The 23,220-nt window shown below is 44.0% G+C and overlaps 1 protein-coding gene across 1 annotated transcript in view; it reads left to right on the top strand.

Annotated features, from left to right (window-relative positions):
* Positions 1-23,220, top strand: part of LOC115098698 — an 85,318-nt gene that overhangs the window by 28,198 nt on the left and 33,900 nt on the right. The window contains exon 2 of the mRNA XM_029615510.1: positions 21,876-22,241. Within this exon, the coding sequence (XP_029471370.1) occupies positions 22,226-22,241 (16 nt within the window). The 5' untranslated portion in view covers positions 21,876-22,225. The remainder of the gene's footprint in view (positions 1-21,875; positions 22,242-23,220) is intronic.

Below are 23,220 nucleotides of genomic sequence, written 5' to 3'. Positions count from 1 at the left end.
CCAAAATGATAAGGGGAATGGAACAGCTCCCCTATGAGGAAAGACTAAAGAGGTTAGGACTTTTCAGCTTGGAGAAGAGACGGCTGAGGGGGGATATGATAGAGATGTTTAAAATCATGAGAGGTCTAGAAGAGGTAGATGTGAATCGGTTATTTACTCTTTCGGATAATAGAAAGATTAGGGGGCACTCCATGAAGTTAGCATGGGGCACATTTAAAACTAATCGGAGAAAGTTCTTTTTTACTCAATGCACAATTAAACTCTAGAATTTGTTGCCAGAGGATGAGGTTAGTGCAGGTAGTATAGCTGTGTTTAAAAAAGGATTGGATAAGTTCTTGGAGGAAAAGTCCATTACCTGCTATTAAGTTCACTTAGAGAATAGCCACTGCCATTAGCAACTGTAACATGGAATAGACTTAGTTTTTGGGTACTTGCCAGGTTCCTATGGCCTGGATTGGCCACTGTTGGAAACAGGATGCTGGGCTTGATGGACCCTTGGTCTGACCCAGTATGGCATGTTCTTATGAATATAAGTCGCTATGCATCCTATTTAAATCCATAAATAATAAACAAACTGAATGGCTTAATGCTCTATTAAGCCTCCACACCCCACAAAAAAAACCTTCATTCTGCAAATAAATGTTTGTTAATAGTACCATCAATTAAAACTGCGCATTTATCAGAGGTCAGAGAACGGGCTATCTCGTTTGCAGGCCCCAAATTGTGGAACTTATCACCCAAAGAACTCAGACTACAAAAGGATTTAAAGACTTTTAAGAAACAACTGAAAATTTTGTTATTTAAAAATGCTTATGATCTGGCTGGAGAGTAAAAAAGCAACATGTCTGTGCGATCCTTAAGGGCTGTTTCCTGTGCTAGAAGCTATGTCATCTGGCTTTATTTTTGTTTTTATTTTATCTTATTTCTTTTATTTTAGATCTCACGTTATTTTACTTTTATTTTACCAATATTATTTTAGCTTGTATATTATTGATTTATTTTATGATATTGCATATAATCATCATGTTATTAATTTGATTATTTTACAATAAGTTTAAGTTCTACTGTTTTATTATGTAATTTTGATTGTATAATTATATAGTGTCCTCTATATAATTGAGTGTAAACCGTCGAGATTGTTGCAGATTGACGGTATACAAAACAAACAAATAAATAAATAAGTTCTCCTGCAGTTTACTGTAAAAAGCAGCTTGACCAACATTTGGCCCATAAATATTGACTAAGGTAAATTACTTCCCATATAAACTACATTCCAAAATAATAAAGCGACCCTCTGGGTCACAAAATGAGCCATGCAGCTGGAATGGGAAGTTTTTATGAATCAACAAGCATTTGGAAGAAGAGGAGGCTGCAAATACCTGCCCCATCTAGGCTCATCGTAGTTTCACATATTCTTTGGCCACTAAGTGGGTCTCCTGTATAAAAGCAATATTCGCCACCTTCTGCCTTAGAAACTGCAGGATCCTGGTTCTTTTTGTAATGTACAACCCCTCAAAACCCAACCGCCCCCCAACAGAGAACCCCAGCTAGCCCACAAACCCACCACCCCATCCCAACCAACGACCCTCGCCCAAACTGCAAGCAACAGTAGACCATGTAGTTAAAAGTCTTTGGTGCCAAAATCCAGTCTTCACAGTGTAAAATCTGCCGAAAAAATAAAGTCTAGTTTGTAAACCACAAGTGAGCTTATACAAACAAGATATCTATACAGCAAACCCAAGGGGAAAAAGAAAACCCTCGGGGGTGCCAGTTCACGCCAAAGACAAAAGGAAAAGCATTACAGAAACATAGAGACCCAAAACAGGTAACGTAGCCTCCTCCACAATGCCTGAAGACAAAGTGGAAACAAGATAGGGATGTGTCCAGAGTAATAACAAGCCTGAAGCAGATCCTCTTCGCATCTGACAGTCTCTACGTCCGGCGTATCGTAGCTGGAAAAAGTGCTCAGAGAACCACTGACAAATTCGGGCCACAAGCAAAAATCGTAGAGCCCATGCAGGAAAAATTCCTTGTAATGTAAAAAACAAACAAACAAATAAATAAATAAAATGTTAAGCCAGATCTGTCTCTGAATAACATAGTAACAAGCAACCTTATTAAATGGCCGCAAGGCCCACCAAAACAGAAGTTGCAACAGAGAAAAAGAGTCCCTTCTATGCCGTATATCAGAGCGAGCATGCAAAGAGAAAAAGAAAAAACAAACAATAAGCAGCAAAAAAACGGAAATGCTGCCCTCAAAAGAGGGGTCCACGGAGCTCTGCGATTCAGAACTGTATTACTCCCTCTTCACTCCTCTCCCAGCAGATGAGAAACAATCTCCCTCGCACACAGTCCTCAGCATTCGTGTGAGCTGCCATTTGCCCCCAGCAGATGGTGTATTCGCTGAAATTCCTTTGCAGCCTCTACGGTATCAAAGAAAATTGGAGGGTGGCCCCCCCCAACATGACTTTAAGCCGAGTAGGATAGAGCAAGGCTTAAGAATAGCCTTTGGCCCGTAGTCCCCGCTTCACCTCCTGGAAGACAACCTATCATTAAAATCATCCAAAGTGATGCATATAGGGAAAAATAACCCATGCTATAATTACACAATGTTGGGTTCCATATTAGGTGCTACAACCCAAGAAAGAGATCTAGGTGTCATAGTGGATAACACATTGAAATCGTCGGTGCAGTGTGCTGCGGCAGTCAAAAAAGCAACCAGAAGGTTAGGAATTATTAGGAAAGGAATGGTTAATAAATCAGAAAATGTCATAATGCCTCTGTATCGCTCCATGGTGAGACCACACCTTGAATACTGTGTACAATTCTGGTCGCCGCATCTCAAAAAAGATATAATTGTGATGGAGAAGGTACAGAGAAGGGCTACCAAAATGATAAGGGGAATGGAACAGCTCCCCTATGAGGAAAGACTAAAGAGGTTAGGACTTTTCAGCTTGGAGAAGAGACGGCTGAGGGGGGATATGATAGAGATGTTTAAAATCATGAGAGGTCTAGAACGGTACATGTGAATCGGTTATTTACTCTTTCGGATAATAGAAGGACTAGGGGGCACTCCATGAAGTTAGCATGGGGCACATTTAAAACTAATTGGAGAAGGTTCTTTTTTACTCAACGCACAATTAAACTCTGGAATTTGTTGCCAGAGGATGTGGCTAGTGCAGTTAGTATAGCTGTGTTTAAAAAGGATTGGATAAGTTCTTGGACAGGGGTGGGCACTTCCGGTCCTCGAGGGCCACAAACCAGTCTGGTTTTCAGGATATCCCTAATGAATATGCATGAGAGAGATTTGCATGCACTCTGCCTTAGTTGTATGCAAATCTATGTCATGCATATTCATTAGGATATCCTAAAACCTCGACAGGTTTGTGGCCCTCGAGGACTGGAATTGCCCACCCCTGTTCTTGGAGGAAAAGTCCATTACCTGTTATTAAGTTCACTTAGAGAATAGCCACTGCCATTATCAACGGTAACATGGAATAGACTTAGTTTTTGGGTACTTGCCAGGTTCTTGTGGCCTGGATTGGCCACTGTTGGAAACAGGATGCTGGGCTTGATGGACCCTTGGTCTGACCCATTATGGCATGTTCTTATGTTCTTATGTTCTTTTGCACTAGCAGGGAAAAGTCTTGAAAAAATATAATCTTGTGAGAGTCATACATAATGGAGGACTGCAGTCTAGCCTTTGCCATAAATTTAGCCTTATCGGCATAGATATGCAGCTGGATGATCACTGCCCTGAGCCTATCTCCAGGAGGCGGCAGGGCCACCAATGCCCCTGAGCTCTCTCAATTTTTATGCGACCCTTCCAAGTCTCTATCCTGAGCACATCTGACAGCCATTTTGAAAAAAGTGTCACCGGGTCATTGCCCTCCACCTGTTTGGGCAGTTCAGTATTCTAATATTTATTTGCCTCCCCCGATTTAGTCCATCTCATCCATTTTTTCTAGCAAAGCTTCATATTTTCTCTTGATCGGGCCTGGGTCAGTGACATCTCTAGCTTCTCGACCCATATGACCATTTCACCTATCCGCACTGAATTATTTTGTACCGAGGAGACCAAGGATGCTACCTTCTCCACAACCACCACCAGTTTAAAATCAATACTGTTGGTAAGTTGCTGTGAGAACTTATCAACCATCTTTTGCAGCGTCGTGTTATGCTCTGCTGATGCAGGAAGGGCCAGCCAGTCCTCCTCTGAGCCGGAATCCTTGGAAGGGCATTCAGTATCAACGGCCAAATTCTTCGGCGCCCACTGGTTTTTAGTAGTCTTTTCAGCCCACAGGGCAGGAATGGATGTTTTGGACATCATGTCTGCCAATCGTAACTAAAAAATGGTGAGAGAGAGTAGAAAAATAATGTGAAATAAATTGCAAGCTGGAGGAGCTACTCCTATGTGTGTCCACCTCTCAACTGAGCATCACGTGGCCCCCTTTTGTTTACTTTTATAATGTACAGATTTGTTGCCTTTGTAATAGTTCCTTTTAATTTGGCCCACTGTTGTTCCATTTCACCCATTTTCTCCCAGTCTTCTAGTTCTTCCTCCAGGAATATCCCCATGTTGACAAAGTCCATATTTTTGAAATTCAAAACTCGGCTCTTTGTGTAACTTCTCAGTATCTTATTTGCAATATCAAACCATACCAGCTGATAATCACTGGTGCTCAGGTGGGCACTTACGCGGATATTAGAGACATTATTCCCATTTGTGAGCACTAGGTCGAGTATCGCACCTTCCCTTGTGGCTTCCATTATCATTTGTTTGAGCAGAGCTCCAAGAAGCACTCTCTACTTCTTATAGATTCCACAGAAAGGATACTCCAATCTACATCTGGCAGATTAAAATCTCCAATGAGCAACATTTCTCCCTTCCTTCCCACCTTTGGATTTCTTCAAACAGATCTCTGACCAGCTCTTCTATCTGAATCGGAGGCCTGTAGACCACATCAATGTAAATGGAAGCACCATCTTCTCTATTTAGGACAGCTCATAATGCTTCTTTCCTACCCCACTTCCCTTGCATTTCAGTTGCTTGGATATTGTTTTTGATAAAAAGAGCTACTCCTCCCCCTTTCCTGTCCTCTCTGTCCTTCCTTAATACGTTATAGCCTGGGATGGCTGTATCCCAATCATGAGACTCAGTGAACCATGTTTTCATAATAGCAACAATATGCAAATCCACCTCCACCATTAGGGCTTGCAGATCTAGGATTTTATTATCCAGACTACAAGCATTTGTGCTCATAGCTTTCCAGCTTCTCTCTCTCAGCTTGCTGTTCTTCTAGGACATCTTTTCTGGTATATTCAGCTGATTTTTGTCGATTTCTTTACCCATGTCTTGGAGTTGTTGGGGGTGATATTCCAACTTCGTTCTGCCACCCCGTCCCCTAGTTTAAATGCCTTACAGCATATGATTTGAATTTTTCACTTAGGATCTTTTTTCCTGCCACAGAAAGATGTAAGCCGTCTTTGATTCAGAGCCTTTTACTCTTCCATAAACAGCCTCAGCCCACAGTATAGCCAAAACTTTATATAAGAACACAAGAAATGCCATACTGGGACAGACCAAGGGTCCATCAAGCCCAGTATCCTGTTTCCAACAGTAGCCAATCCAAGTCAATAGTACCTGGCAAGTACCCAAACATTTAGATAGGTCACAAGCTACTGTTGCTTATTAATTACTGTAATAGCAGTTTATGGATTTAACCTTGTTAAGCGCCATGCCATTCTTTATGATGCTTATATATCCAGGGATACAAGAAAAGATTATCCCTAAGCTAACCCTGAGTATTTCTCCAAGGTGGAACCCGTTTACCATCACTCTTTAGATAGTCCTTTGTTCTGTTAGAATCTTGCTTGCAGGGCAATTAACACATCTGAGGCTGTGTTTATAGATACCCCTGAGAAAGAGTGCCTCCATTGTGACAGTATAGCCTGATGTTTCCAACCGTTGCCTTATGCTTTGTGTGACCCTATAATTAGGCATCACAGTATGGTGCCAGCTTCAACTGTTGTCCAGTTGTCCTGGGAATTCCTGGATCCCTTTTTAAATATAGGGGTTACATTGGCCATCTTCCAGTCTTCAGGTACATCAGATGATTTTAATGATAGGTTACACATTTTTACTAATGGTTCTGAAATTTCATTTTTTAGTTCTTTCAGAACCCTGGGGTATATACCATCTGGTCCAGGTGATTTACTACTCTTCAGTTTATCAATCAGGCCTACCACATCTTCCAGGTTTCTCATGATTTGATTCAGTTGATCAGAATCATTACCCATGAAAACCTTCTCTGGAACGGATATCTCCCCAGCATCCTTTTCGGTAAACACTGAAGCAAAGAAATCGTTTAATCTTTCCGCGATGGCCTTATCTTCTCTAATTGCCCCTTTAACCCCTCAATCATCTAACGGTCCAACTGACTCCCTCACAGGCTTTCTGCTTCGTGTATAATTTAAAACGCTTTTATTGTGAGTTTTTTCCTCTATGGCCAACTTCTTTTCAAATTTTCTCTTAGCCTGCCTTATCAATGTCTTACATTTAACTTGCCAACGCTTATGCATTATCCTATTTTCTTCTGTTGGATCCTTCTTCCAATTTTTGAATGAAGATCTTTTGGCTAAAATAGCTTCTTTCACCTCCCCTTTTAACCATGCTGGTGATCGTTTTGCCTTCTTTCCACATGCTCAGACATACACACTTTGCTTATACTCAGACTCAGACACACACACACACACACACACACACACAAATACATGCTCAAACACACACACTCACATACATGCTTAGACACACACATGCTTACACCAAGGCCAGCTCCGGAACCTCCACTTCTGCTGCGACCTTCTGGTCACCTGGGAACCACATGGTCCTGCAAGCTGCAGCTCTTCATCTTGGCCGCACAGCTCTCCAACTCATCTGGCTGCATGGCCCTGCAGCTCCTCCTCATCTTCGCTGCACGGCATGTTGGGAACCGCCACGTGGCTGGCAGACCTGCAACTCTCTTTGCCACATGGTGCATTGTGAACCATCATGCGGCCCTACAGCTCCTCCTCTTCTTTGCCGCATGGCAGATTGGAAACTGCCGTGCAGCCCTGCATCTCATCTTTGCCGTGCAGCGGGTTGCAAACCGCCCCACAGCCTTATGGATCCTCCTCTTCTTTGCCGTTGCGGCCCTGCAGCTCTTCATCTTCGTTGCTTGGCGGTTTGGGAACTGCTGCACGGCCCTGCAACTCCCTCCTCTTCATTGCTGGGCCTTGCAGATCCTCCTCCTTGTGGCGGCGCCAGCAGCTCACTCAACTCAGTGGTGCCCCTCAAGCCACCACCCCTGCAGGCCACTGCCCTGTGCACGTACATGGTTGCACAGTGGGTTGCGCCAGCCCAGTTCACTTATACGCACACACACACACACACACACACACACACACGCTCTCACCACACATATGCTCTCTCTCACTTTTCTCTAACTTCTTAAAGAAGCAGCAGCAGTGGCAGTCTCCTTCTTCAGCCCCAGTGGTCAACAGGATGTCTTCTTCTTCGGGCCAACCCAGCTTTGGCCTAGTGCTCTTCCTGTAGAGCAGGTAGCTCTACTCCTCGTCCTTCGAAGGCCCTGCCAGAATCGCCGGTCAGGCCACGGCATTTCTCCTCCTAAGGCCCCTCTGACGTTTCCACTGGGGGTGGGGCTGTAGCATTCCTCCTCCACTTCCTAAGGCCCAGCCGGCGATTCCAGCAAGGCCGCGGTGCTTCTCCTCCTCAGGCCCCGCCAGTGATTTTGGCGGCACTCCTCTTCCCACTCAAGCCGTGCCAACAATTCTGCTGAGGCTGTGGTGCTCTTCCTCCTCCTTAGGGCAGCCCCGCCGTCGATTCCAGAGGGGCCTCGGCACACCTCCTCTTTTTAAGGCCCCGCTGGCGATTCTGGCGAGGCCGCAGCACTTCCCTTCCTCAGGCCCCGCCAGTAATGTCGGCGGCGCTCCTCTTCTGACTCAAGCCGTGCCAACAATTCTGATGAGGCCGCGCTGCACTTTCTCCTCCTCAGGGCAGCCCTGCCATTGAGTGTGGTGGGGTTGATAAGTGACATCACCAGCGGCACTAATTCGCCCTTCGGAGTGTTGCACTTATGACCAAGGCCATATTGGTCTTAAGCACGCTACAGCTCTGATTTTTATACCCACAGGATTTTTTTAAAATAAAGCTTCCACCGCTTGGTCAGTAAGAGGCACTCTTCTTTCAGTTGGATCAATAAATCTGCTGGTTCTAGTCTGAAATGGGCAAAAAGGTTGCAATCAGCAGGTGCCATCATAAAGTGCACCTGGAATCTCCATGCTTGTCCGTGGACAGAAATTGCTGAACGGACCATTACAGCTCACAGTATTAAACTGAGGGCAATAGCGTCCACCAGACTATTAGGAACTTTGCTGTTCTTCCCCCAAAGACTTTGTATTATTGCGAAGAGTGACGGCAGTCCACTCAGTGCTCCTCTCTCCATCTCTAGCTGACACTCAGCTCAGCTCAGCTCAGAGTTAACCTGAGAATCTTAATCCCAGTCCAGTGCTGGAAGCTTGCACTCAAACTTCTGCTTATGCTTAGAGGAAAACTATTCCTATCTCACTCACAGTTGACTTGCTCTGTCCCATGCTGTCACCCTGCTCTTTCTGCGACAGGTTTTTTGGGGGGGACAAACTACATGTGCATAATTTAAAAATGCAACTATTCGCGGGTAGTTAAGTGCTTCTTTTTAATCCAATTAAAAGTATGCTATATGGGGTGCAATTTTTACCCCAGAAGATCTAGCCAGGTAATTCCTTAATCTAATCAAAGTTATCTCCTACAACTTGTTTCTGACCTGCACGTCCACCTATTCAAGTCAGTCAGTGCAGAATTAGAACAATGTGACTAATTAATGTCTCACTACTTTATACCTTAATGCTCTTGCAGCTCTGCATTTAGGAAATAACCACTTTTTTTTTTTTTTTTTTTTGCCTTTCTTCCAGGTAGTGTGCATACGATCTGATGCTATTTTTAAATGCTGGTTTCTTCAGTTCCTGCAACAATTACAGAAGGTGTGAGAGAGCAATGTGTTGGTGTTAGCTCAGCACACCGTGATTCAAATGTTCCGTACAGGCCAGCAAAGTTGGTGGCAATGGCCATTGGAGCCTCATCCGTCACAAATGAGCTCCTTCACTGCATCCACTGCAGTCATGCCATACATAGTAGAGGGGGCTCTGCCTTCATATGTCCCACTTCTGCAAGGACCATGCCACCTTCTACAATTATCATATATAGGGGCTGGCATGGTGCCCTTGAGGCAAGAATGTTTTGCATGCTTCCTGCTGTCATTGCTCTGAACAAGGATGCAGATCAATACATCTGGAGGCAACCATGCCATGTACAAATAGTCACATCTGGGGGCTGAAGAGTGACAATTACTAGTCACGCTTCTTGTCCCTTCTCAGAAGCCTGCTGTTTAGAATCACTGGAGAACAGGATATCTCTCAGTTGTGCTTATGCAGCACAGACGAAGGCCCTTTAAATGTTGGTAATGCACTGCCATAGCAGTGGCACTGGACCCAGTTTAAACATGCAGGCATTAGATGTTCATGCTCATTGTTTGACTGAGAGTCAGCATGTTAGAATCAGCAGGTCTGTCAGTCTCAGTCACCACCCACTGGTCTTCCTTCAGCTTGTCCCCTGGGACTGCTAATGAGATAAGGAAGATTATCCAGTTTATCTACCTGCCAATGCTCAAAAGTCTGGCATGTCTTCTTCCCTATTTTTCTGAATAAGAAAGATAAGGTCTGCACACATTTTTGATGGCTTCATTGTGTGCTGCTAGTATAAGAGTAAATGTTGCTTTGTAGTTGCTGGACACAGTCCACTAATCAGGATTTCCTTGCAGTTCTATATTTCTGCACATCAAACTGGACTTTATGAGGTGCCTGCTGCTGACCTAAAGGTTAGAGTGGTATCCAGGAATGAAGCAAGGCTGAGTCAGGAACGCAGGGATCTGGAACGTAGACAACTCACACTCTTCGGGAGAGCAGGACCCATTGCTTAGGTGACTTGGGAGCAGAGGAGTAGGGTTTAAATATCTGCCTAGCCTGACGTCATCAGCCCGGGCTGCGGGGAACTTTCCCGCCGCTGGCAATTTAAATCCCATGACTTGGCGCGCACGCATAGAGAGACCACAAGAACTGGAGTTGGCGGTGTTCGTGGGGGTACCGCAAGAGCAGGCCGTGGGCGGAGTTGGTGGCTGGGAGCAGCGGCAGCAGAGCCGGAGGCTGGCGCAGGTGAGGGGACCCGGTCGCGGGCCAGCATGGCCGAGATTCCTAACAGAGGGTACTGTAGTGGCTTATGGAGGGCTTCCAAGGATAGGAGATCCAAAACATCCAGCTTTAGCTAAAGAGATTCACCCTACAAGTATCTCCTGGTCCATGTCTTTTGTCATCCATCACGGCATCTTGTCTATGTTTCTGCAAATAGTTTTTTTCATGTGGAGTCTCTCTGTGTGGCAAGCTTGTATGGTACCTGCTGTGAACTCCTGTTTTGTTTTTTGTGCCATTTGGTTCAGCTTTTCCAGTGTGCAAGCATTCTTCTTCCGCTCCTCTCTGTTGTGTATGTATTGTGGTATTGTTTCCTTTCTGTGCTTTAGTAACGGCCACAGCACTCTCCCCTAGCCTCGGATAGGTGGTTAGTGGCCAATGAGCCTTACTGCCCAGGGGCCCGGTTCACAGTCAGTGTGCTCCTGGCAATGATCCTCTGTTTGAGCAGTGTCTGTCATGATGCTTGTCTTTATCTTTCTTGGTTATATTGTATGTCTTCTTTGTTCCTGTCTTAGTATGTTTTGTTTATGCTTCATACTAGAACTATTATGCCAGGTATCTGAGTTCCTTCCCATGTCTTCTCTTTTCCCCTAACTACTGAAAGCAGACAGTAGCCTCTCTAAAGGCCAGTGTCTTGCAATCCAGACATGCTACCAGTGGATGCATGCATGTCTCCCCTGGAAGAGAAAAGACATCACCCCCTCCAGTGAAGGAATAGTTATATATGCTGCCTTTTTTCCTGCTTTGCATTTCTTGTTTTCTGTGTTGCCTGACTGTCCTTTTGTTAGTCTTAACCGGGCATGCTGCTGCTTTGTTTCTGGGAATAGCAAGCAGAGGCGAAGGCCTCCATGGACATAGAGGGAGGCCTCTCCGCCTCGCTCCAGTAGCCGGAGTCACCGAAACCCCACCAACCCCCGAATTCTTTTTTGGCTGCATGTGGTGTCTTGTGTGGTTTTTCTTAGGCTTGGTGATGTGTGTGTGTGTGTGTGAATGATGGGTCTGAATGCAGCAGTGCGAGTGCGCGTGTGTAGCTAGGTTCAGATTGCGTATACTTGTGAGAACGATTGTGAAAAACGCATATAAATGGGGGAGAGGAGGGGAGTGCATGTGGATAGTGCGTTGGGATCCGCTTGCGGTAGGTCTCAGACTTATCAAAGGATTTTTTTCAACAGACAAGTGCCCTCGTGTGCTGTGGTCAGTCAGAAACGGCTGCAAACCATAATTTTCCCCCCAACCTTTTCATAAGAAATGCCATACTGGGGTCAGACCAAAGGTCCATTGCGCCCAGCAGCCTGTGCCCGACGGTGGCCAGTCCAGCCACTATCTCCCGGTTTTTGCATGTGCCAGGCTTTTAAAATTGGGCCATTAGTGAATTTGCTTCCTTTAAGGTTCCAGGTCAGAGACAAAAGGTTCAGAGTCAGTGACCTAGCATGCCAAAGGCAGAAAATCACACCTAGCCAAGCTATCGTTGTGATTAGTGCCGTAAGGCTCACTAGTTTAAAACTAAACTCATTCTATCAGAGCAAAGCCAATGGTTGCCTAGCTGAGTTGATGACATCATTTGAAACTCAATGCAAAGAAACAAACTATGATATCATCAGCTCTGCAACTAGTTTGTTCCTTTTTCCAAAAAACAGGTGGTACCATCTTACTGGTACTTTCAAAAATAAAAATATTTACAACCAAGCCATGGCCGGAGGTTGGAATATTTTTTTTAGAGGACATTGGAATATTTTTTTTAGAGGACAATGCATGAGAGTTCTCCTTTAAGAGGGGGGTTTGTTTATCACTGAATGACAAAGGATATCTGTGGTCAGGGCACTGTAAAAGCACATTCCTGGTACAGCAAGTAGAGGAAGCAAAATACTACTTCTGCTAAACATGGCCCCACTGGCTCTCTTTCTGTGCTTGCTGAGGATTGCGCTCTATGGAGGTATGGAATGGATCATTATTTGTATGCTGGATTTTAAGAGCAGGGCATGTGTGGGGGTCTTATAATGCATCTTAAGTGTGATGCATGCACTTGTGCATGTTGGAGTTTAGAATTAAGGTTTATTTAAGTTTTAATGTTTATTTGGATTTTCTATACCGTCACATCAGTAATAAAACCATCACAACGGTGTACAGATAATAAAATGGAAATACAATGATATAATAAATGCAGATAATAACAACTAAATAACCACAAAGTGTAGGTAGCTTAAAATTATTCTAAAACAACACTAAAACATTATTAAATCCTTACTTAAAACACAGATTCAGTAAAATAGACTAAAATTTCATTAAAATGGTATATAACGAATTATAGGCAAAGAAATTTACAATGTAAGACTTGCTGTTTAAGTATCATGACTCCGTGTACGCACGTGTAAATAGCCATGTTTTTAAATCGGTTTTAAATTTCTTGATGTCTGTTTGCAGTTGTAAATGAATTGGTAAGGCAAACCGTTCAGTACTGAGTTAAAAATGACCGCTTCCTCCAGGAGTAAGAAATACACTGAAAATCTGTAATGAAAAATAAAAATAAATGTCAGTAAACAGTTTGCAAGTGACACATTTCTAGGAAATATACCGTGATTTGGACACAGGAAAAATGATTTTATTTCATGAACTTCTTTACACAGGACAGTTTTTTTCTATTGCAGTTAAAAGGAAATTGTATTTCTACATATGTCTATATTACTTTTGTTTTTTGTATTTTCTTATATTATTTTACAGTGCAATCTTAACTTTCTCACAATATATTAAAATAGTTTTCTATACATAAAGTAGTGTGGGATTGTTAATTCTGTAGTTTAAATTTGCAAACTCATCGGGTAAGAAACTTAGTCTTAAATGAACACACTGTAATAGGATTTTGTTTTTTCATTTTAATAGGCAGTGTCTTGAACACTAATAATTTATTTATTTATTTATTTATTTAACATTTTTATATACCGGCATTCGTAGGACACATCATGTCGGTTCACAATTAACTGAGAAAGGAAATTACATTGAACAAGGAGGTTTAACTGGGAGAAATTGGATAATAATTGGATAATAATTGGATAATAATTGGATAGTAAAGAACAAGGTAAATAGCGAAGTACAAGAGATAGAGTAAGCAAGCAAGGATAACTTAATTGGAACGATATGGATTAGAAATGTTGCATATATATAAAATTACATATGTAAACTTATTTACAAAGTTGGGGGGAGGGGGGAGGGGAGAGGGAACGGGGGGGGGGGAGAATAGATGAGAAAGAGGAGGTAAAGATAAGAGAGGGATTGATAAGGTAAAGAAGGCGGGGAGGGGGAGGGGGAGGGGAGAGGGGGAATGGAGGGGGGAGTGAGGGGGAGCATGGGGTGTGCTGGAAAGGTTACCAGGGTGGGAAAGGTGGGGAGGGCTGTATGGAGAATGCAGGTTACTATATTTATTTATTTAATAATATTTAATTTTATTTTATTTATTTATTTATTTTATTTATTTAATAATATTTAAACATCGTCAAATACATTTCATTCATTTATTCCTTATCCATTTTAAATTGCCTTTTGATATAGCCACACACATACAATGCATCAGCTCATAATTGATGAAAGACACTGGAAAGGTTTCTGACAAAAAAGGGCATGATAATTTTTTAATAATGTAGCATATGTTTGGAAGCAACAAACACAAGGAGTTGAATCGGTAAAAAAGGACTTTATTGAATCTTGCCTGCTATTGAAGGCATATGTTTGGAAGCCAGACACTAAAATTATAAATACTTATGTGGATATATATTATATGAGTTTGTATGATATAATATAGGATGCCAAATATTGGCAGAAAAATTACTAGCACATTTGTTATATTACATTAACACTAGAGTGTTGCGCTCCTCCTGCAGCTGGAGCCACGGGAGGCGCTTACCTTCTCGGCCCGAGCCACCGCTGCTCCCCCACAGCCCGGAGTCCGCCCTGAAACTTTGTTCCCGCGGCGTGGAGGCCGCACCGCCGCTCCTACTTCAGCGGCTCAGCCGCTGACATCATCCGCTTCTTAGCGACCAGGAGGCCGCATCCCCAGTGTCCTCTTCACAGCTGGAACCACCCTCGGCCCTCCATGCGCGGCCTGGAGGCCGCCTCCCACTTTGGGGCCTGCCCTGAGACCCAGCTTCCTACTGCTTCGGCTCAGCGTCATCAGCGGCAGGGACACCACTGTCCAGGGTCCTGCCCGGCTTCCTCTAGGGGTGGGCCCGCCTCTCTTCCCCAGATTTAAAGGAACAGCGCAGGTGTGATCCATCTGAAACTCCTCCCAGGAAGTTCCCTCTCAGCCCTACATCAGGGCTCCTCAGCCAGTCCATCGTCGCCTTGGCAAGGAGCCAGTCCTCTAGGGAGCTTCTTATCCTGGACTTCGCTGCATTCCGTTCCTAACTGGCTTCTGTCTTTGTCTTCCAGTCCTGTTGTCTCCGTTATTCCAGTCCTGATATCTCCGTTGTTCCGGTCCTGATGTCTCCATTGTTCCTCTCCTGATGTCCACGTTCCTGATGTCTTAATCCAGTCATCCCAGGTCCTGAGTACCCGTGCCTCCGGAGGTTCCTTGCTTTTACCTGATCCGAGATTCCGGTTCCATGGTTTTAAGACTGTTCCCTGTTCCTGACTCCGGAGGATCCAAGGGGTAACTTGTCCTGACCTATCCCTTCGTCCAGAGTTTGCCCGCTCCTCTCATGGTCCGCGACCAGCCTTCCAGCTGGTAGGGTGCGGTGAGGACAGAGTGGTCCATGACCAGCCTACGGGCTGTGTAGGGCGCCTGAGGGACCTTGCTCGCCCTGTCTCGTCCCCTAATTTCCAAGCTTTTCAGAGTTCCAAGCTCCACGTCTTGTCTTCAGAGTTCCAAGCTCCACATCTTGTCTTCAGAGTTCCAAGCTCCACGTCTTGTCTTCAGAGTTCCAAGCTCCACATCTTGCCTCTGGACTTCCAAGCCCCAGTCCCAGACTAGGCTTAGTCCTACCACAAGGGCACAATTCCCTCGTCCCGCACTGGGGAGTGCCTCCTAGCGCTCTCCATCACCGCAGCACAACTATTCACCAAGGCCTCCGAGCGTCTCATGTTCAAGGCCACCTGCAGCACAACATAGAGTCAGTAACAGATCCAATGTTTATTAGTATTAATGGTGGTAAAATAAGTTACTGCAAAAATCAGTTCAACAGGTATGACTAAAATATTCTTAGAGTTAGTATTTTACATAATTGACAGCACAATACCATACAGAGCTGTTCAATGTATGCATAAGCATATATAGATCAATATTCATTGGGGACATCCTGACATTCAGACATGTCTGTGGCATTCGAGGACTAGCATTGCCTACCCCTGGTATAGTAAAAGCTGAAAAGATACCTTTTATTTGGTCAAGGTTTTTTTTTTTTTTATTAAGCACAGAACAGAACATAAATAACTTAAACAGGAGAAAATACACAAATGACACCAAATACAAGAGACATGGGTGTAGCTTGCTGGAATGGTGGTTATTACTCTTATCCAATAAGCCTTTATATGGTTAATGCAACTTCAACATTGCTCTCTGCTTCAATGGCAAGGGGAAATGTGGAAAAGAGCATTTACATTCAGACAACAACCAACAAGGCATTGATCTATGCAGTCTGGGAAAACAAATAAGCATGGGGGTAACTTGCTTGATGCAGCAGTTACTACCCTTAACTAATAAGTCTGATACTTCACTTTTCATACAACTCCAACATTACTCTACCTGCATCAACTGTTGCGTCCGTCGGTCTCAGACGGCTTCGACCTCTATGCCTCATCTTTCTCTCTGCTCTCCCCGCTAGCCTTGGGAAGATGGCTACCGCCGCGTCTGCATGCTGCTTTCTCCGGCGTCCCCAGAGCGGCCATGGCAGGGCTATCCACCATGTTTCTCCTGAGGGCCTCCTAGGGTGCACGCGCGCAAGCTACCCACGTCTTTATCCACGACATGGCGGGAACCTCGGGGGCGACCTCCCCTCGAGTGACGTCTCGCCATCCGGGTATTTAGCCTGCCCTTCGTTTGCTGACAAATCGAGTTAGCAAGGATTGGATTTGCCTCCGGTCTGAGCTACTCTGCTGCTTCCGTGCTGCCGCTGGAAGCTCTCCTGCCCTTCGGGGTATTTCTTCTAACCGGAGTACCCGCTCCTCAGGAGCCCTTTGCTTTCTTTCAGGTGCCTATCTGGCATACCAGGTACTCACTCCTCGAGGGCCTGCTCTCCCTGTCTTGGTGCCTGTAATCCAACTACTTCTGCCTGCTGGGATCTACATCTATACAGCTACCAACTTAGAGGCCGATACAGTACAGTGCGCTCCAGCGGAGTGCACTGTTAACCCGTGTTTGGATGCGCGTTTTCGACGCGCTAGCTTCCAACCTCCTCGAAACTAATAGTGCCCGCAACATGCAAATGCATGTTGATGGCCCTATTAGTTATTCCCGCGCGATTCAGTAAGTAAAATATGCAGCCAAGCCACACATTTTACTTTCAGAAATTAGTGCCTACCCAAACATAGACGTTAATTTCTGCCGGCACTGGGAAAGTGCACAGAAAAGCAGTAAAAACTGCTTTTCTATACACCCTCTGACTTAATATCATGGCGATATTAAGTCGGAGGTCCCAAAAGTTAAAAATTATTAAAAATTTAAAAAAAAAATTTAAAATCAGCCCGCGGCTCGCGGGTTGAAAACCGGTCGCTCAATTTTGCTGGCGTCCGGTTTCTGAACCTGTGGCTATCAGCGGGTTTGAGAACCGACACCAGCAAAATTGAGCGTCAGCTGTCAAACCCGCTGACAGCCGCCGCGCTTCTGTCAAAAAGTAGGTGCTTGGGACATGATAGTGTCCCTAGCGCCTCTTTTTACCGCGGGCCCTCATTTGCATGCGGGCCGATACTAAATCGTGCGCACAGGAGAGTGGCATGTGCGCGTGCCGGCCGCTCTCCCACGACTTTTACTGTATCAGCCCGTTAGTGAGTAATCTAACCTTTATCAGTCTGTCTCATCTACAGCTCAGCACTGAGAACCTGCAACCGGAACTCCCTATAATACCGTGTGCTGCTAACATCTACCATTGTGAGACGGGTCTCCTCTGCCGAGGGCCCCTGGACTGCTTCTACTGGATCACCTCACTACTGCCACATCTGGTGGTATCATCCAGCTGTATAATAAAAGACAAATCTCTGTGTTTGCGTGTCTCGAGTCTAGCCTAGTACTGTGGTTCCTCATGGGGCTCCTCCCCGTGGGAGTGGACATCACCGCAGTAACCAAGAATCCACTCCAACACCTCAAAACCGTAACATCAACTGCAAGGGGGGTGGCAGGAAATTGGGCTCAAACAGTAACCAACAAGGACCCTGACCTTGACGGTCTGTGAACACGACAAATATGGGAGCTTGCTGGGCAGACTGAATGGGCCGTTTAGTCTTTTTCTGCCATCATTTCTATGTTATGTTTCTATGTAATATAAAAAAGGTATGGCAGAAACCCCAATATTAAATCCCGATGGACATATCTACTGACCTCTAGATGTCTAGCACTTTACCAGTTTTGTTGCTTTTTATATTTGTAAATCATTTATACTGTATTCAATAACAATTGTACATCTAGATTATTTTTCCAGTCTCTAAAAACCATTTTGTCATGGATAGAAGCAAATCTAATAATAATTTTTGGCAAATGGGAGAAAGGCAGCCTGTAAACACTCCTGACTTTCTATTAACAGTCTGATATGATCGGTCACAATCAGGGTGCAGGATATTTGATTTTATACTCCATTCTTTCACTAAAAAGGGCTGGAGATTGCTACAGTAAAAAAGCATAAGAGAGAGAGTAAAAGCTATCCTATCCAATAACTGTAGGACTGAAATCAAATGCTTTTTACATATAAATATATGGATTAAAATGACAATCTACTACATATTGATACATTAGTTTAAATATTGCCTCCATTGTATGCAAATGTATCTCATTAATATTTATTGCAGATATCCTAGAAACCAGATCTGTTTGTAGCACTGGAGAGCAGGAATTGCCTACCCCTGTATTATACCATAGTCACAGCTATGGCAAAAGGCACATCATCTAGGCCCTCATGCAGGATTTTGCATTCCCCTAAATCATGAAAAACTAACCAGCTTAGGCTGCAGGCTTGGAGACTGAAGGGCGGTCCCACACAGTGCCTAGAGGCCCTCTCCTTCCTTCCTCCTCCTCACCCACTGATCCTCCAGCAGAGTCAGATTTAGGATTTTGGGGCCCATAGGCACTCTCGGTGCTGCCGCCCCTCCCTGTCATCCCCCTCTCCCACCGAGGTTAGACAACAGGGAGCAGAAGGTCTCAAGCACAGTCCCTTAATTTCTTGTGGCAGCTCAGGGGTAGATTCTGTAGTAAAAATTTTAAAAAATTCTGAATCAAATTGGCAAATATTTCCATCTTTTATATTATTTATTTTATTTATCGAGTTTTATATACCGTTGTTCGGTTTCGTCATCACAACGGTTTACAAAGTTACGATGTTTAACAGTGTTTCCAAAATGGTTCATATGGTTGCTAACATAGAAGATATCATTTATGAACTAGTTTTGTAGATTAATCAAAACATATTACAGAACTGAGTAATAATCACAAGTTTCTTAGGTCCATCTGTTTTCCTAGTGTTATAGGATGGGAGCGGAGTTTTGAGTCAGTGGGTGAGTTGGAATACTTTGGTAAACATCCATGTTTTTAGCTCTTTTTTGAAAGTTTTTAAGTTTTCTTGTATTCTGAGTTCTATTGGGAGGGTGTTCCAGAGTTTGGGGCTTCCAAGTGAAATTGTTCTCTTTTGAGTTGAGGTGAGTTGTTTGGATCGAGAAGATGGGATCTTTAATAGTCCTTTATTTGCTGATCTGAGGTTTCTGTTTGGAGCATGCAATTTTATGGATGAATTAAGCCAGTTTGTTTGTTGTTCATTTATTATTTTATGTAGTATGGATAGAATTTTGTATTCGATCCTAAATTTTATTGGGAGCCAGTGTAGAGATATAAGTATAGGAGTGATGTGATCATGTTTTTTTAGATCCAGTGAGTTTTCTTGCAGTTGCGTTTTGCAGGATCTGTGATGGGCGGATTGTATTAAGCGGTAAGTTGAATAATAGAGAATTACAGTAGTCCATGTTGGAGAATATGAGTAGTTGAAGGACTGATCTGAAGTCGTTGGGGGAGAGGAAAAGTTTAATTGACATAATGTTAGGAGTTTGTGATAGCCATCTTTGATTTTAGCTGTGATGTGATTTTTGAAGGAGAGTTCTTTGTCAATTATGATTCCATGGTTGCGTGCATGATTGATTGGAGTGATAGCCAGTTTTTGGTTTATTAAGTTGAGTGAAGGTAGTTGAGGAGAGTTGTTCTTTCTATCCAGTATGATTATTTCAGTCTTATCAAAGTTTAGTATGAGTTTCAAGTTGGTTAGTAGTTGCTTTATTTTGTTTAGGTAGGTGGCTGTTTTTTGTAGGTTTCTTCCAATGAGTTGATTATTGGGATTAATATTTGAATAATCCCAATAATCAACTCATATGTATATGAAATGGGTCAGGTTAAGGTTTGATAGGAGGTGGCATTCTAAAAATTGTGTATATGAAATGGGTCAGGTTAAGGTTTGATAGGAGGTGGCATTCTAAAAATTCTAAAATAACATAACATTCTAAATAAAATAAAATAACAATCTAAAATAAAATAATCTAAAAATAAATAATAATCTAAAAATAATTAATTAGTATATTTTATTTTTTTGAAGACAAGTGACCTCAAGTATCAGTGCAGGGAGGAGACCTCAGGGAGGAGGAGAGAAGGGAGGAGGATCAGGAATAGGATGAGGAGAAAGTGGGGGAGTGCAAGAAGGAAAGGGGACTAGAGATGGGAAGGATGGGAAGATTAGGAATCTTAGATGGGAAAGAGTAGTGAGAGAGGCTGGTTCTTGATTTGAGGAAGGGGAGGAAGGAGTAGAAGGGGATGGGGAGTGAGTTCCGGGATCTGGGGGGAAGGGAGACCTAGGAAGGGAGGTTCCAAGATCTGGAAGACAGAATCCAAGATGAAGAGAGGGAGGATATGAATTGCAGTGGGTGGGAAGAGAGGAGGGAGGTGTCTTTACCACGCTCCAGTCCTGCTCCTCCTTGTTACCTCTCTCCAACATTCTATCCGATATGACATATGCAAGCACATGGTACCAATCCCTTCTCTCTCTCACACACAAACCCTGCCCTCTACGCTTGTTTCTTTTCCTTTCACACTCAGACCTGCGCTCCCCAGCCCATTCCCCGCTCATCCCCCAGCCTCTTATCGCATCCTAGTGATTTCTGCTCGGCCCCTCTTAATCTCCCAAAAATGATCCCCCTTTGCTCTGTCTACCACAGGCTCACTCCTCCTCCTCTCCTGCTCCCTGCAGCTGCCTGTAGGGGCAGGGCTGGATCATAGAAGCCAGGGGGCTGTTCTCTGCTGAGTGAGATAATTCAACACAGCACAGCTGAAAGGCAACTAATTTTCAGCCACCCTGCTGCCCCCCCCCCCCCCCCCCCGATTTTTGCCACCCAAGGCACAGGCCTACTGTGCCCATTGACAAATCCAGGCCTGTCCTCCAGCAGTCACCCAGTGGTCGATCACTCCCTCTTCCCCCACTCCCACTGGAGCAGGACTGCAGCCCTACCTGCCACGCCCGTCTCCTGCACCTGTGCTAAAATCGTGGTTTGAGTTTCACACACTCAGTTCAAACTCCTGAGTCTGGGTCCAAGCAACAGCCGGACGCCGACCCGACATGAAGCAGGCACTCTCCTAATCCCCCTACCTAGGCAGCCCCTTTTTCAAAAACTGCCTACGAGGCAACATCTGTGCAGGGCTCCTGGGTACATCTGCATCCACTATTTCTGGGAATAGCAGAATGTGGAAATCCCATTGAAAATAGCCCTCCCCCCCCCCCCCCCAAATTCAAAAGACTGTGCGCCTGCTGATGAGTGGGTGGTGGAGAGGAGGTACAATAGTTTTGAATGCTTTTGGAAATCCCGTGTACGCACATGCTGTCCTAATCCCCTGGAACTCTCCTCTCTAACCCGGTTGAAAGCAGGGTCTCTGCGGAAGCCCACACATGCTTTTAGCCGGGTGGAGGAGGGCAATTTTCAGCCGGGCCAGTTTGCCCGGGTGAGTGGCTTTGAAACATCCCCTCATTCTGGCCACCCAGTTACAGCGACAAAGGCGAGATGAGGAAAGACACGCCGCCTGGTATTTACAGCATGCTGAGCCCCTTAGAATAGGCACCTGCATTCGGCCGACCTAAGGTGCCTGAATATCGTGCCAAACATAGGCCCCTAACTTTTAACTTTAGTTGCCTTAAACTTAGGGTCCTAAAGTTAGGTCAGCTGCAGTCTCTTCGGAGTTAAAAACAATCAAATAATTACTAACTTTCGACTCTCTGTTCTTCTTCAGCTGGGATTCATAATCCTTTTTTTTCCCCCCCTCTCCAAACAATTTGTGTTTCCTTTGATTACCATTTGAGTGCATTTCTGATTTTCCCCAGCTTCCTCCCCGGAAATTCCAATCTCACGTCCTGCTGTGACGGCTACAAAGGGGGATTCTGTGGCTCTGAACTGCTCCCTTGGCAACCAGCCCCTCACCAGGTTCACATTACAATGGAAATTTCATCCTAAAAGCAAAAACTCTTCCATAGCTGTGTGGACTGGAACTAGTACTGACCAATCCTGGTCCCCACTGGTTGAGAGGGAAAGATTTTCTCTGAGTCCCACAATCGAAAACTCTGTCTCATCCTTGGTTATTAAAGAACTTCAGATAAGCGACGCGGGATACTATGTCTGTGAAGTCAACAAGACGATACCTCCCCCCATCAAGAGCTGGAGAGGAAATGGAACCATGCTCCAAGTCCAAGGTAAAGAATTCTCTTACAAAATAACCTAACGTGAATGTGAGTAGCAGGATAAAAAGGAATTCATATAGATAGGGAACACCAACACCGGTCATTTGGAACATTTCTATTACGCACTATGGGATACAAGTTCAAAGATCGAGGGACTCACTGTAAAGTCCAGGTGACGCATGACCAGAGTGGCTTCTTGTAATAGGGGTTCATCATTTTTTGCTTTTCTTGATTTTATTCAGATTTAGAAGTTTGTGATGTTGTGTCAATGATTGTTGTTTAAGCAATAAATATACCAACGAGGAAAAAATCTTTTGCTTAATACTGGGAAGTTAGTATCAGAATAGGTTGTGCTCTGTTGAAACTAATCCACAGGCTCTTGCCCGCAATGGGCTACAACCAGGATCATACATAAGAGCACTTTGTTTACATCATATATTCTTCCCATATATTTCAACACTACCTCAAAAATACCTTTATTGTACTATTCTCCACGAAAATATCCTATTTAAATTTTTTTTTTACTTATCTTATAACTTGTTATCCTAAAACTTCAACACTTCCCTTTCTCTTTCTTTTCTTCTTCTAATAAATTTTCAAACAAGTGCTCCAAAAATTATTCCCACAGGTCTCCCGACATTAACAATGTTTTGGTAAATGCCTTCTTCAGGGGAACCAATTTTCTCTACCACAGAACACAAGACAATAAAAAATAAACTTAAAAAATGTAAACAACTGGTTGTAGCCCATTGCGGGCAAAAACCTGTGGATTAGTTTCAACAGAGCACAACCTTTTCTGATACTAACTTCCCAGTATTAAGTAAAAGATTTTTTTCGTCATTGGTATATTTATTGCTTGGGCTATTTGTACATGAGGTATATTGCCAGTGTTGTGTTTGAATGCTTCTTGTTTGACATTAAGGCATGGATAGGATATCACAAAATCATCCTTATCAGCCATATAGATTCTGGTTCTTAACCATAATCATCC

The sequence above is a fragment of the Rhinatrema bivittatum genome, chromosome 9 (assembly GCF_901001135.1).
Source record: "Rhinatrema bivittatum chromosome 9, aRhiBiv1.1, whole genome shotgun sequence".
Lineage (NCBI taxonomy): Eukaryota > Metazoa > Chordata > Amphibia > Gymnophiona > Rhinatrematidae > Rhinatrema > Rhinatrema bivittatum.
This window is presented reverse-complemented; position numbering and strand designations above follow the sequence as displayed.